The sequence below is a fragment of the Orycteropus afer genome, unplaced genomic scaffold, assembly GCF_000298275.1.
Source record: "Orycteropus afer afer isolate SDZICR_OR568_19922 unplaced genomic scaffold, OryAfe1.0 scaffold00031, whole genome shotgun sequence".
In the NCBI taxonomy this organism is placed as follows: domain Eukaryota; kingdom Metazoa; phylum Chordata; class Mammalia; order Tubulidentata; family Orycteropodidae; genus Orycteropus; species Orycteropus afer.
In genome coordinates, this window is record NW_006921618.1 from 5779321 (window position 1) to 5794242 (window position 14922).

The window sequence follows — 14922 nt, forward strand, 5'->3', positions numbered from 1 at the left end:
AACTGAAATTACCATGGCTTGGGTCAGGTGCATCTAAGTTTTCAAACTGACATTTTTGTTTTAACACTTTCAAGCAATCTTTTGTAGCACATTTGGTTAATTCAATATGTTGCTTGATTTCCTGAGTGCTGCTTCCATGGGCAATGATTGTGGATCCAAGTAAAATGAAATCTTTGATAATCTCAATCTTTTCTCTGTTTACCATGATGTTGTTTACTGGTCCAGTTGTGAGAACTGTCTTAGTTCTCTAGTGCTGCTATTAAAAAAACACAACAAATAGATAGCTTCAACAAACAGAAATTTATTTTCTTGTAGTTTAGGAGGCTCAGTGCCCAAATTCAGAGCGCTGGCTTTAGGGGCTGGGTGGAGGCCCTTTGACCTTGGGCTTCAGCTCTGCCTCCAGGCCCACTGGAGACAGCTGGAGGTTTTTCCTGACTCATACAGCTACTGGCTGCTGAAGCTGACGAATTCAAGATCAGCAGGTAAAATGGCAAACTACTGGTTTACAGGCTGTGAAAGCAACAATCCCAAGACTGGCAGGCAACACAAAAGGCCACTGGTTCAAGTCCAGGAACTGGAGATGATGATGGGCGCCAAATCCAGGATGCAAAATGTGCCCAAAAACCTAGAGACCTTTCCCAAACTTTTCCATATATACTAGAAGCAGGCCACATACCAAAAGCAACTCCCCTTCAACTAATTAGTAGCTCAAAGCAGATTCCAGCATGTCCAATCTCATCATAGGGAAGAACCATATTCAGCTGCAAAGCCACTCAAAATCACAGCCAAGCCAAGTTGACACACAACCTTAACTACCGCATGAGTTCTGTTTCATGGTGAGGAATAATCCATACTGAAGGGTGTAGTCTTTGATCTTCATCAGTAAGTGATCAAGTCTTCTTTGCTTTTAGCAAGCAAGATTGTATCATTTGCCTATTTCAAGTTGTCAATGAGTCTTTCTCCAATCTTGATGCCACATTCTTCTTCGTATAGTCCAGCTTCTCAGATTCCTTAATCCATATACAAATTGAATAAATAAGGTGAAAGGATACAACCCTGCTTCATATCTTTCTTGATTTTAAACCATGCAGTTTAAAATCCACCACTTGTCATTTTGTCATACGGTAGTGGCTTGCATATTGCTGTGATGCTAGAAGCTATGCTGCTGATATTTCAAATACTAGCATGGTTACTCATGGTGGACAGGTTTAGTGGAGCTTCCAGACTAAGACAGACTAGGAAGATAGATAGGGTTGTCTATTTCTGAAAAAACTGGCCACTGAAAACCTCACAAATAGCAGTGGGACACTGTCTGAAATAGGGTCAGAAGGCACTATTTGGAAAGCACTCAAAATACGACTGAGAAAGAGCTGTTTCCTCAAAGTAGAGTTGACCTGAATGATGTGGAAAGCTTTCTAGACCTTCATTTGCTGATGTGGCACCACTCAAAATGAGAAGCAGTAGCTGCAAACATCCATTAATCACTGGAACATGGAACGTACGAAGTATGAATCTAAGAAAATTTAAAGTTGTCAAAAATGAAACGGAAGGCATAAAGATCAATATCCTAAGCTTTAGCGAGCTGAAATGGACTGGTACTGGCAATTTTGAATCAGACAAATCTCTGGTGGCACGGTGCCTAAGGAATATGACTGCTAACTAGAAGATTGGTGGTTCAAATCCACTAGCCACTCTGCAGAAGGAAGATGGGGCAACTGACTTCTGTAAATGTTTACTGCCTTGGAAACCCAATGGGGGTTGCGATGAGTTGGAATCGAATTGATGGCAATGAGTTTGGTTTTTGGTTTGGTTACCACATGGTCTACTATGCTGAGAATGATAAAGAAGAAGTGTTGCATTCATTGTCAAAAAGACCATTTCAAGATCTATCATGAAGCACAATGCTGTCGGTGATAGGATAATATCCCTACGCCTACAAAAAAGAGCAATTAATATGATTATTATTCAAATTTGCGCACCACTAATGCCAAAGATGAAGAAATTGAAGATTTTTTTTTACCAACTCCTGCAGTCTACAATTGATTAAACAGGCAATCAAGATACATTAATTACTGGTGGTTGTAATATGAAAGTTGGAAATAAGAAGGATCAGCAGTTGAAAAATATGGCCTTGGTGACAGAAACAATACCAAAGATTGCGTGATACACTTTTCCAAGAATAACAACTTATTTGTTACAAATACCTTTTTAACACATTAAATGAAAATTATACACATGGACCTAACTGGATGGGATATACAGGAATCAAATCAACGACACCTATGGAAATAGACGATAGAGAAGCTCAGTATCATTAGTCAGAACAAGCCAGGTGCTGACTGCAGAACAGACCATCAACTGCTCATATGCAAGGTCAAGCTGAAACTGAAGAATATTAAATCAAGTCCATGAGAACCAAAATAAATCCTGAGTATATTCCATATGAATTTGTTGTTGTTATGTGCTGGCGAGTCGGACCCAGCTCATAGCGACCCCTCCTTGGGTTTCCGAGGTGATATTACTATGGAAGTAGATTGCCCCATCTTTCTTCCAAGGAGTGGCTGGTGGTTTGAACCGCCAGCCTTCTGGTCAGCAGTCAAATGCTTTAGGTACTATGCTTTAGAGACCATCAAGAATAGGTTTGGTGCATTGAACACTAATGACTGAAGACCAGGGGAGTTGTGGCGCCACATACACCACAACGGCTATAATCAAAATGAGACAACAGCTATTGTAGGCATGGCTATGGAGAAACTGTAACCTTGTACATTGCTGGTAGTACTTTCTTAAAGTTAAACATAAATTTGGCACATGACCTAACAATTCTACTCCTAGTTATATACCCAAGTAAAATAAAAATAAATATCCATACAAAGACTTATATGTGAATGTTCAGAGCTGCATTATTAATAGTAAGTACAAATAACCCAAACACCCTCAATTGGTGAAAGACTACACAAAATGTGTTTTATTCACACAATGCAATACTACTGGGCAATAAAAAGGAATAAAGTACTAACACATGCTACAATGTGGATAAAATGCAAAAACATTATACTAAGGGAAAGAAGTCAGACACAAATGATCATATATTGCATGTTCCATTTACATGAAATGTGCAAAAAAGGCCAAATGGATGTACAGAGGGAGCTCTGGTGGCATAGTACCTAAGGCATCTGACTGATAACCAGAACACTGACAGTTCAAATCCACCAGCCACTCCTCGGAAGGAAGGTTGTGCAATCTACTTTCCTAGAGATACTGCATTGGAAACTCAAGGAGGGGGTCGCTAATGACCATGGCAGTGAGCTTGGTTTGGTTTTGGTATGTATAAAGAAGACAGATTAGTAGGTTGTCTGGAGCTGGGGGTGGGTACAGGGAACCTGACTACATGTAAATGGGCACAGGAATCTTTTTTGGTAAGAGAAGTGTTCTAAAATTGGGACTGTGATTAACGTTGTAAATTTACTAAAAATCATTGAACCGTGAATTTTAACTTAAAAAGAGTGATTTTTATGGTATGCAAATCATACCCTGATAAAGGTGCTTAAGAAAACCTACCATTTTTTGAGTTCTGGTGAAGTATCAGAAAAGAATATTCACAACTGTTTAAAATTATCTTAAAACATAATACCCTTTTCTAACTATATTTCTGTGTGAGGTTTCATTTTCTTCATAGATTTTAACCAAAATATCATATTGTAACAGATACCAGCTTTCTTCTAATAAGCCAGCCTTATAATAATGATTTATTAAGACACTTGCAAAAATATAAACAATGCCACTTCTCATTAAAGTAATTTTTTGTTTTGGAAAACAGCTACTTTTCACAAAAAAAAGTTAACTTATGTTAACATGTAATAGGCTTACTATTGTTATCTGTCAATAAATTAATAAATATTTAAAACTTTCCTCGGTTTTAATTTCTGGTACAGTAAATACTGATAGCTATAACCCACATAAACTGAAGCTCTTTGGGGTCCTCAAGAATAAAATTAAGAGTACAAGGAAATCCGGAAACCAAGAAGTTTGAGAACTGCTCCTCTATAACCAACCCTTTTATAGCCTCTAACCTGAAATGTCCCCGAAGCACCTTTGCCAGTTATTTGTTCTAACTGGCCTCTCTCTACTGCTCTCTGCAGAGCATTCTTCAACAGCTGAGGCCTGCAATGAAAAACAGAAAGTAGAGATAACACATGAGTGAAAGAAAAATGTGAAGAAACGAAGTTACTCCTAGATCTTAAGTTCTGCTTATGTGTGGATTTTATTAAAATGAACAGTAAATAACAGATTGCTGAGTCTCTTAACAAGGGTACATTTTTTCCCAAGCAAAGAAGCTGTCATTACCCATACAATTTATATAATATAGAACTAATTTCCAAATTTCTAGGGCACTCTAAAATTCTATCCTCTACAATCATCTGACCACAATCATGACCAAACCAAACCATACAATGAACCATTCAACTCTAGAATTCACTGAGACAAAATTTCCAGTTTTTTCTTTTTTTTTTAAAGTACATACACATTTAACAAAAAAACAATCTGAGTCACTTTTTGCAACCCAGTATCTAAAGTCAGCCTAATAAAATACAATTCCCTGAGAAAGGAAATAGGTTGCTGTTTTAAAAATGATTGTAGCTTTACGGGAGGCAGGAGTGCATGGTAGGGAAGGACATAGGGAAGAGGAACTATAGGAAGGAAGAGGGAGGGGAGCTGTTGCATTGTGGGAAATTAGAGTGAAAGTCATGAGACAAAGTGTATGTGAGCTGCTGTATGGAAAGTGAATTTGCTCTGTAAACTTTCACCCAAATCACAATAAATTTAAAAAGAAAAAAAAAAAAAGGTTGTAGCTTTATAAAACAAAGTTATTAAAACCAAATGGCAGGCAAGTAGAGTTGAATAATTAATTATACCTGAACAAAGAACTCAAACAAGAGCTATTCTACCAACGGGCTATTCTATCTGGATGATGAGTAGGAAGTCACCAGCACAGAGAAAAATAAAGTGACCAAGGGCTTCAAGGGGACTATGGCATGGGAAAAGAAGACAGAGTCAAACCGAAATCTATATATCCAGGCTTCGATAGGATTATCTGAGGAGAGCTGTTAATCATAATTCAGGAACTGGTTATTTTAGGAATTATTAGCACTCAGTGGACAGAATATCATGAGACTCATTTGTTAACTGGTTAGTTGCTAGGTAGACAAAAAAATTCAGTGGGGCAGCCTCACTGGAGGGCAGAATAAAACTTTTATCATTTGAAGTGCTTTACTGCACTTTGGTATTTTTCTGCAGAGTCAAAATTTTGAATTTTTTATTTAACCATTAAGCATTATCAGGCTGAGTTCACACTACAACTGCTGATTACATCTTCCATATGCTGGGAGAGCACAAGTGGAGGGAATCCCATGTTCCAACAGGACGTTAGAGAATAGACACTAATCTATCAAATCTTTTACATCCCTGTACTCCAAATGAAGAAATTCCTGATTAAAATATTCCTAAGTCAGTATTATTCTATTCACTACTTACTGAGATTTATGTCATGACCCAAATGTGTGCATGTGCGTGTACACACACACACACACAGTTATTCAATCCACAAACATTTTCTGAGTATTTATTATTATTATGGTTAATGCAGGAATAACTAAGATCTGGTTACTAAACTCAAAGAACTTAAGAGATGATGAATACATAAATAATTAGGGTAGAAAATGATACGGCCCAAGCTGTATGTTCAAAGGATTTTGGGAGCACAGTTGAGTGACTGACTTAACCATGTCAAGTAACTTTTCTATTAGTTGCTATATAAAATTCCTTATAATCTGTTTTTTTCTGATTTCCAATGGGAGAAACATAAAAGATCACATGAGCTTAAGTAAAACATTACAACTCTATAGACTCATTTATCAACTTAAATAACCAGTCTTGAGAAGAATCTTCTTAACCAAGGTTCAAATGCCCCAGGAATGAACATCAGTTAAGTTGGTTCTCCTCTTAACATTTCTGTTTTCGCAGTGATACCATCTACCTTTACTCTAGTATAAACCGTGTCTTCAATTTTTAGAAATCTTAGAGATCTATCATTCACTCTTATTTCCATGTAAAACCATACTAAACAGCTGCTTCAAAGCTTCTCAGACTGGCCCTGTCTATCACTGCCATTGCCTTAAGTACAAGCAATTATTCCCTTCCTTCTGGGCACAGTGCTACTTCATATCTTCACAATGCACACCACTATGACATCAAAAGGGCCCCTTATTATGTTACTTAACTACCCGAGTCTCAGGTCTTAATGCTTCAACGCAGCTTCAAAGCCTTCCAACACATGATCCTGTTGCTGTTATTAGGTGCTGCCGAGTTGGCTGCAACTCATAGTGACCCTATGTACAACAGAACAAAGCCTGGCTGTACGCCATCCTCACAATTCTTGCTATACCTGAGCCCACTGTTGCAGCTACTGTGTCAATCCATCTCACTGAGGGTCTTCCTCTTTTTTGCTGACCCTCCATTTTATCCTTTTCCAGGGAATGGTCCTTTCTGACAACATGACCAAAGTAGGTGAGATGATGTCTGGTTATTCTCACTTCCAAGGAGCATCTGGCTATACTTCTTCCAGAACAGACTTGTTTGTTCTTCTAGCAGTCCTTGAGTATTCTTCGCCAATACAACTCAAAACATCAACTCTTCTTTGGTCGCCTTTATTCACTGTCCAGCTTTCACATGCGTATGAGGCGACTAAAAATACCATGGCTTGGGTTAGGTTGCACCTTAATCTTCAAAAATGACATCTTTACTTATTAACACTTTAAATAAGTCTTTTGCAGGACATTTGCCCAGTGCAATACAATGTCTGATTTCTTGACTGCTGCCTCCAGCACTGCTGGGTGTTGATTGTGGATCCAAGCAAAATCAAATCCCTAACAACTTCAAAGTTTTATCATGCAATCTCTGGCACTGTTTCTATCACCAAGGCCATAATTCTCATCTGCTGAACCTTCTTATTTCTGACTTTTGCATTACAATCAATAGAAATTATTAATGCATCTCGACTGGATATTTGATCAATCTCAGACTGAAGAAGTTGGTAAAAATCTTCAATTTCTTCATCTTGGCATTAATGGTTAGTGCATAAATGTGAATAACAGTCATACTAACTGGTCTTTCTTGTAGGCATAGGGATATTATCCTATCACTGGCAGCATCATACTTCAGGATAGATCTTGAAACAGTCTTTTTGATAATGAATGTGACATTGTTCCTCTTTATCATTCCCAGCATAGTAGACCATACAATTAGCAAACCAAAAACCAAACCCACTGCTGTAGAGTCAATTGCAACTCATAATTTCCAGGTCTGTAAATCTTTACAGAAGCAGACTGCCACATTTTTTGCCATGAAGCCAGCTGGTGGGTTCAAACCTCTGACCTTCTAGTTAGCAGCCAAGAGTTTAACCACTGTGTTACCAAGGCTCTGAGGACAGGAGGATAGAAAAGAGCAGAGCCTCAAGTCAGAGAGGCAATGGGAGACCAGATAGCGTAGTGCCTTGTGGGGAGTTTTAAAGACTCTGGCTTTAACTATGAGAGGGTTAGGGAAGCCACGAGGGTTTGTGATGTGATCTATCTCACATTTTTTAAAAGTCTCTTTGTCACTGCTATATTGAGTACAGACTGAAGTGGAATATGAGAGAAACAGGAGGCTACTGCTGTGTAATATAGTTGAAGAGATGATGGTGGCCTCAGAGTAGTAAGAGTTGAGATGTTACGAAGTGGCATATTTATGGGTATAGTCTAAAGACACAGCTAAACGAATTCCTCACAGATTAGATGAGGAGGTGGGATAAAGAGAAGACACAAGCACAAAGCCAAGACTTTAGATTTCAGCAGCTGAAAAAAATGATATTGCCATTAATAGAGATGGAGAAGATATGGGAGAAACTGAACAAGTGTTTACTTTTGGACATATTTAATTTAACAGTCAAGTAGTGATGTGAAATAGTTATCTGGATATATGAATCTGGAGTTGAGGAGGAAATTATGGCTGAGATTTATACATTTGTGAAGTAATAGCGTACAGGTAGTTTCAGGAATTGTGGCATCAGGACTGGAGGAAGACTCGCTAACAACCTGCAATACATGCAGATGACACAAGCTTGCTTGATGAAAGCGAAGAGAACTTGAAGCACTTACTAATGAAGACATACATAAACACCTCAACATAAAGAAAATAAAAGTCCTCACACCTGGATCACTAGGTAACATCATGATAAATGGAGAAAAGACTGAAGTTGTCAAAGATTTCATTTTACTTGGATCCACCATCAACATTCATAGCAGCAGCAGTTAAGAAATCAGACATTGTATTACACTGGGCAAATCTGCTGCAAAAGACTTCTTTGAAGTGCTGAAGAACAAAGATGTCACTTTGAAGACTAAGGTGCGCCTAACCCAAGCCATGGTATTTTCAATCTCCTCACATGCATGTGAAAGTGAACAATGAGTCAGGAAGACCAAAGAACAATCGATGTCTTTGAACTGTGGTGTTGGCAAAGACTACTGAAAATACCACAGACTGCTAGCAGAATGAACAGATCTGTCCTGGAAGATGTGCAGCTGGAATGCTTCTTAGAAGTGAGAATGGCCAGATTCTGTCTCACCTACTTTGGTCATGTGGTCATAAGTGACCAGTCCCTGGAGAAGGATATGATGCCTGGTCAAGTGGAGAGTCAAAGAAAAAGGGAAGACCTTTAATGAGATGGACTGACAGTGGCTGCAATGATATGCTCAAATATAGCAAAGACTGTGAGGATGGCACAGGACAGGGCAGTGTTTCATTCCATTGTGCACAGGGTTGCTATGAGTTGGAACTGACTGAATAGCACCTAACAACAAGAAGGTGGGATTTAAAGCTTTGAGAGTAGAAGGAATGACCAAGTGAGTGTGGATGCAAAGGTAAGAGGCCCAAGGTTAACCCTGGGCACTCTTACATTAATGGGATCAGGAGACTTCAGAACCAGCATTATTTGAGAGATTAAGAAAGAATGGGTAGCAAGACTGGAGGAAAACTGTTGTTGTTGTTGTTATGTGCCATCAAGTCGGACCCAACTCATAGCGACCCCTCCTTGGGTTTCCGAGGCAGTATCACTACAGAAGTAGATTGCCCAATCTTCCTTCCGAGGAGTGGCTAGTGGGTTTGAACTGCCAGCCTACTGGTTAGTAGTCAAGTGCCTTAGGCACTATGCTACCAGAGCTCCTGGAGGAAAACTAGGAAGGTGCAATGTCTTGAAAGGCAAATGAAGAAAAGTGTTTCATGCAGGTGCGAGTCATCGACACTGTCAAATGCTGGTACCAGCAAGGATTACACGTTGACCACTGTAGTTTGTGATATAGAGGTCACTGGTAACCCTGATAGTAGTATAGGTTAAGTAACATGGCGAAGATAAGGTGGATTTAAGAGAAAGTGGGAGGGGAAAAATTTTAGATGAAGTATAGACAACTCATACTTTTAAACTGTATTTTTCTTACTCTTTATTTGGCAAGTACAGCTGCTTCAACTTGAGCTTGCATAAGAGCAACTGACAGTCTATTTTGCAGTTGGCTCATAGCTTTGTCTGAATTGGTAATACTGAGCTTCTTCACCTCTTTCTAAAGATATTGTTGATTTGATTCCTGTGTAAACCATCCAGCAAAGCTCACATGTACAGCTGTCATTTGGGTTGTGGAAAAAAAGTATTTCCAATGAGTAAGTCATTGTTCTTGAATATAATCTCCAGCACTGATCCTATCAACAAGATCATATTTCCCAGTTACCAATCCTTGTTTCCAACTTCCACATTCCAACCATCAGTAATTACCAATGCGTCTTGATTGCATGTTTGATAGATTTAAGATTGCAGCAGTTTGTAAAAATCTTCAATTTCTTCATCTATGGCATTCATGGTTGGTGCATAAATTTGAACAGTAGTTGTACAAATTGGTCTTCCTTATAGTGTATGAATATTAACTTATCACTGATAGCATTGTGTTATGAGACAGACTTTGAAATATTCTTTTTGACAATTAATGCAAGGTCATTCCTCTTCATCGGGTTGTTTCTGACAGAGTGGGACATTAAAAATGGCCAATACAATACTGGTCCATTTCTGCTCACTAATGCCTAGGATATTGCTCTTCAAGTAACCCATTTCTGACAGTTTCCAATTTTCCTTGAGTCATACTTTGTACATTTCACATTCTGATTATTAATGGAAATTTACAGTTGAGCCCTGGTAGCACAATGGGTAAATGCTCGGCTGCTAACTGAAAGGTCAGTTTCCTGCTCCACAGGAAAAAGATGTGGAAGTCTGCCTAGGAAACCCTATGGGGAAGTTCTATAGGTTTGCTATGAATTGGAATCAACTAAACAGCAATTGTTTGGGTTTGGGGCTTACAGCTATTGCCTCTCATTTTGAGTCATGCCACTTAGCAAATGAAGGCCCAAAAGGTTTTATTTCATCTGTGCCATTAATGGCATCATTAATATCGTAAGTGGTGAAGAAACTGAAGTTGCCAAGGATTTCATTCTTCTTGAATCAACAATCAATGCCAATATAAGCAGTAGTAGTCAAAGTCAAAATGACATCGCACTGAGGAAATGTGCTGTAAAAGACTTCTTCAAAAAAGTGTTAAAAAGCAAAGATAACACTTTTGATAACTAAGATGTGCCTGACCCATGATATGATATTTTCAATTGCCTCATATGCATGTAAAAGTTGTCCAATGAAAAAAGACGACCAAAGAAGAACTGACCCATTAGAGCTCATGACCACACTCAGGAGGACATCAAGGTCCACAAAAATACTACTCTTTATCCTACTTTGGTGACTAGTGACTGGGACCTTAAAAGCTTGTGAGTGGCCATCTAACATGCAACTATTGCTCTCTTCCTGTCTAGAACAAAGAAGAGTGAAGAAATCAAAGAAGTATGAAAACAATTAGTCCAAGGGACTGGTAGACCAAATGATCCTTAGTCTTCATGATCCTGAGACCAGAAGAACTAGACGGTTCTTGGCTACCACTGCCAACCACTCTGAAAGGAGTCATAGTAGCAGATCTTGGATAGAGTGGGAGAAAAATGTGGAACAAAAGTCAAAATCATAAAAAAGACCAAGGTTACTGGTCTGGAGACTGATGGAATCACCAAGAGTATGGCCCTTAGTCACCCTTCAAGCCTGGAAGTGAACTTACTCTTGTGGCTCAACTTTCAGCCAAACAACAGACAGGCCTATGAGGTGAATAAAACACCAGGGAGGTATGCACTCCTTACAGCAATCAACCATACGATATCGAAACAGCAGTATTTGCCCAGGGATAATGCTCAGAAGGCAAGAATGGATAGAAAAGAACTACAAGGGAAATGGTAACCACAGCGAGGATGTGGGAAGAGTGCTGTTACATAGTGGGGACTGTACTCAATGTCATGAAACAAAATAAAATATATATTAACTGTTGAATGGAAAACCAATTTGCTCTGTAATCTTTTACCCAAATCATAATAAAAAGTTAAAAAAAAAAAGATTCAGTAAACAAACAAAAGAAAAAGAATAATTATTGATCCATTAGAATTGTGGTGTTGGCAGAAAATACTGAATATACCATGGACTGCCAGAAGAATGAACATGTTAGTCTTGGAGGAAGTAAAGCCAGAATACTCTTTAGAAGCGAGGATGGCAAAACTTCCTCTGACTTATTTTGGATTATGAAGAGATACCAATTACTGGAGAAGGACCTCATGCTTGGTAAAGTAGATAAAAAAAACTCAAAAAAATTTTTTTTTAAAATTCATTTTATTGAAATTTAATGTATAATACAGTGAAATACACAAAACTAAAGTGACAATGGGTCAATGCATTTTTTTTTTTTTAAGTCTACTTTACCAAGCATGAGGTCCTTCCCTAGTAATTGGTATCTCTTGATAATCCAAAATAAATGAGAGGAAGTTTTGCCATCCTCATTTCTAAGGAGTATTCTGGCTTTACTTCCTCTAAGACTAGAGGGTCAGCGAAAAAGGAGACACTCAATGAGACAGATTTGATTGACATAGTAGCTGCAACAATGGACTCAAACATAGCAATGGTTGTGAGCATGGTTGTGACCATGGTGCAGGATTAGGCAACTTTTTTTTTTTTTTTTTTTTATACACAGCGTTTCTATGTATAACAAGCCAACTTAATGGCACCTAACAACAATATAGCTGAATTTTCATGTTAAATGTGTATATGACAGAATTCTACTATAGTCAGAGGTGGAGGAAATCAATATGGTTTCACAGTATAAAGGGAAGGGGGGGTTATGGGAAAAGGTCTTCAGGTTCATTAGCATCTTTGGGTTGACAACTGTGGTAGTTAAGGTTATGTGTCAACTTGGCTGTGTCTGGTATTGAGTGGCTGGGCAGCTGGATGTATTTATTCTCCTTGGTGAGATTGGTAATCAACTCCATGGTGGAATCTACCGGAGCAGCTGTGTAGTCTAGCATACAAGGAGAAGTGTCAAGAAGGGTCTGCAGCTCTTTGGCATGCTTGGACCCTGCATGTAGCCAAATCTTCATTCAGGAGCCTGCCACACTCTGCCCATCTTGGGGCTTTTTCTGGACTTGAATTCATGGCCTGCCATGTTGTTTGATTATCTTGGGACTATGCCTTTTTACTTGTCAACCGTGGGTTTGCCAGCCTCAGAAGCCAGCAGCTGCCTGAGTTAATAAAAACCTCCAGCTTCGGTGGCCCAGGAGCAAGAGGCAGAGCTGAAGCCTAAGGTCGAGGGGCCGTCACCCAGCCCCTAGAGCTGGCACTTTGAACTCTGACTTCTAGCTTCCTAAACTGTAAGAGAATAAACTCTTGTATGTTAAAGCCACCCATTTGTGGTATTTTCTGTTGGAGCGGTACCAGATAACCAAAACAACAACCTATTATCAGTCAAAAGATAGTGATGGGAAATGTCTCACAAGACTGGACACAGAGCCAAATTACAACATACTCTATTATATAAACAGAGTAGAACTGTAAGGGGTGGTGGTGACTGAAGAAATGAACATATGATCTCCAATCACCAAAAATTAGAAAGTAAAGGGAGATAAAAGTAAAACATGTTTCTACGTTTAAATGCATCATACAATGCATTTCTGAGCCAGTTGCAAATGTGGCTACTACCACCATACTAAGGGCATAAGCAGCATGGAAATATCAAGATAAGAAATTTCAGATTCTCTGCTTTTATGATTCCCTTTCTTTTGCACTACTTTACTAACTCTTTAATTTGGCACTTTAAATAATAAGTGCTTTTCTAAAATGTGATTTCGGGGCTACCTCAGTAACTATAATTGTATTCTTCAGTAATACAAATAAATGTCAGTAATAAACTATATTAGAATAATATGTATTCCATATAGTTATCTTCTATACAAAGAACTCTGGATTAAACATAATTCCTACAGTCATCACAATGAAGATTTTACAAAAACACTCAAAAACTGTGAATTACAAATTGAACAAATTAATACATCTTCATGAATCCACAACTGAGCATATATGACAATTTAAGTGATCAACCAAAATGTTTTTGAGTTGTGATTTTTACAGATGAATTAATATAAAAAAATTCTCTCAGAATCATGTTTAAATGATGACAATATTATGCTATTTCTACGTAAAGGTAAGTGTTACAGAAGACTGAATTCTCTTACATTCTTTGCCATTACTCTGAAAAAAAAAAATTAATGAGTATCTGGAAGGACAGAGTTCAACACACTGTGGCAGCTGACAAAAATCAAGAGTTAATCTATCAAGATCTTATAAAAAGAATATGTGATTTGAGCTTTCAAAGAACTACACATGGAGATATTAAAAAGGAAAACATAATGGGACAAAAACCAAAACAAAACCTTCCACAAAAAAAGCTTTTATTCCTAGTTTGGCTAAAAGTAATCCCTCCTGAATATTAAATCTTTCTCCTTTCTCATGAGAAAAGGGTTAACAGAGTAATAACAGCTCTTCAAGTCTAGAAAACAGAAGCCTGTGTATTTTAAAATTCAAGCCAATGGCTCCTACCTGATGTCCACTCTTAGTTTAGGATAATACTGAGACACGTATTTTCTAATGAGACTGTAGGAAGCTTCTTTAGGTTCACAAAGGCGAGTAAAGGCCAGTGGAAGGATATCCTCCAATTTCACTTGTGGTTCCGGATCTACTGCAGACGTCTTCTGAAATGTAGTATCAAAAGATTATCATCGTTTATAGAATGTAGATCCGTTCGAAAGTTTCTCAGTACAACTTAAACGCTTTACAAACTATTTCAAATTCCAAAAAACTTGTACTTCATTCCCCTTTGCTCAAGATTTATTGATCAGATGACTGCCAAATTAACTCACTAACAAAAAAAACATATCACTTCTTTGCACACATCCAAACAAATCATACCAGTGGTGTAATATCACTTCCATAACAATTTCTTTGAGATAAAAACCTCAAAGGCTTAATTAATTCTCTGACTTCAATAACAAGAAAAAGAAGGATCACATAATATGAGAAACAAATGCATTGTTCATTCTGAAAGTCTTTTAAAAGTTTTATGAAAAAGTGCAAAAATCTTCAGTTGTAAGACAAAGATGTAGAAGAATGTTCATGGTTTCAATTGCTGACATAGATGAAATATTAGGTATTTCATTATATTAATGTAGAAAACTACATAAGTGGAATTATGTGTCTTAGAGGGGGCAGTATTTACAAAAAGAGAAGAAAACTTGTCCTGGATAATTTTTGGGTCTAGTGTTAGATAAAAATGTACCTGCATGGCTTCTCTAGTTTAAAAGGCATTCCACAGAAAGTAGTATAATCCATATACCAAATCAAAAACCTACAGCCACTGAGTCAATTCCGACTCATGG

At 38.0% G+C, this 14922-nt stretch overlaps 1 protein-coding gene across 1 annotated transcript in view; it reads right to left on the bottom strand.

Moving 5' to 3' along the window:
- HP1BP3 (heterochromatin protein 1 binding protein 3) overlaps nt 1-14922 on the bottom strand; it is a 53037-nt gene that overhangs the window by 23211 nt on the left and 14904 nt on the right. The window contains exon 8 of the mRNA XM_042780267.1: nt 4074-4164. Coding sequence (XP_042636201.1) covers nt 4074-4164 — 91 coding nt within the window. The remainder of the gene's footprint in view (nt 1-4073; nt 4165-14922) is intronic.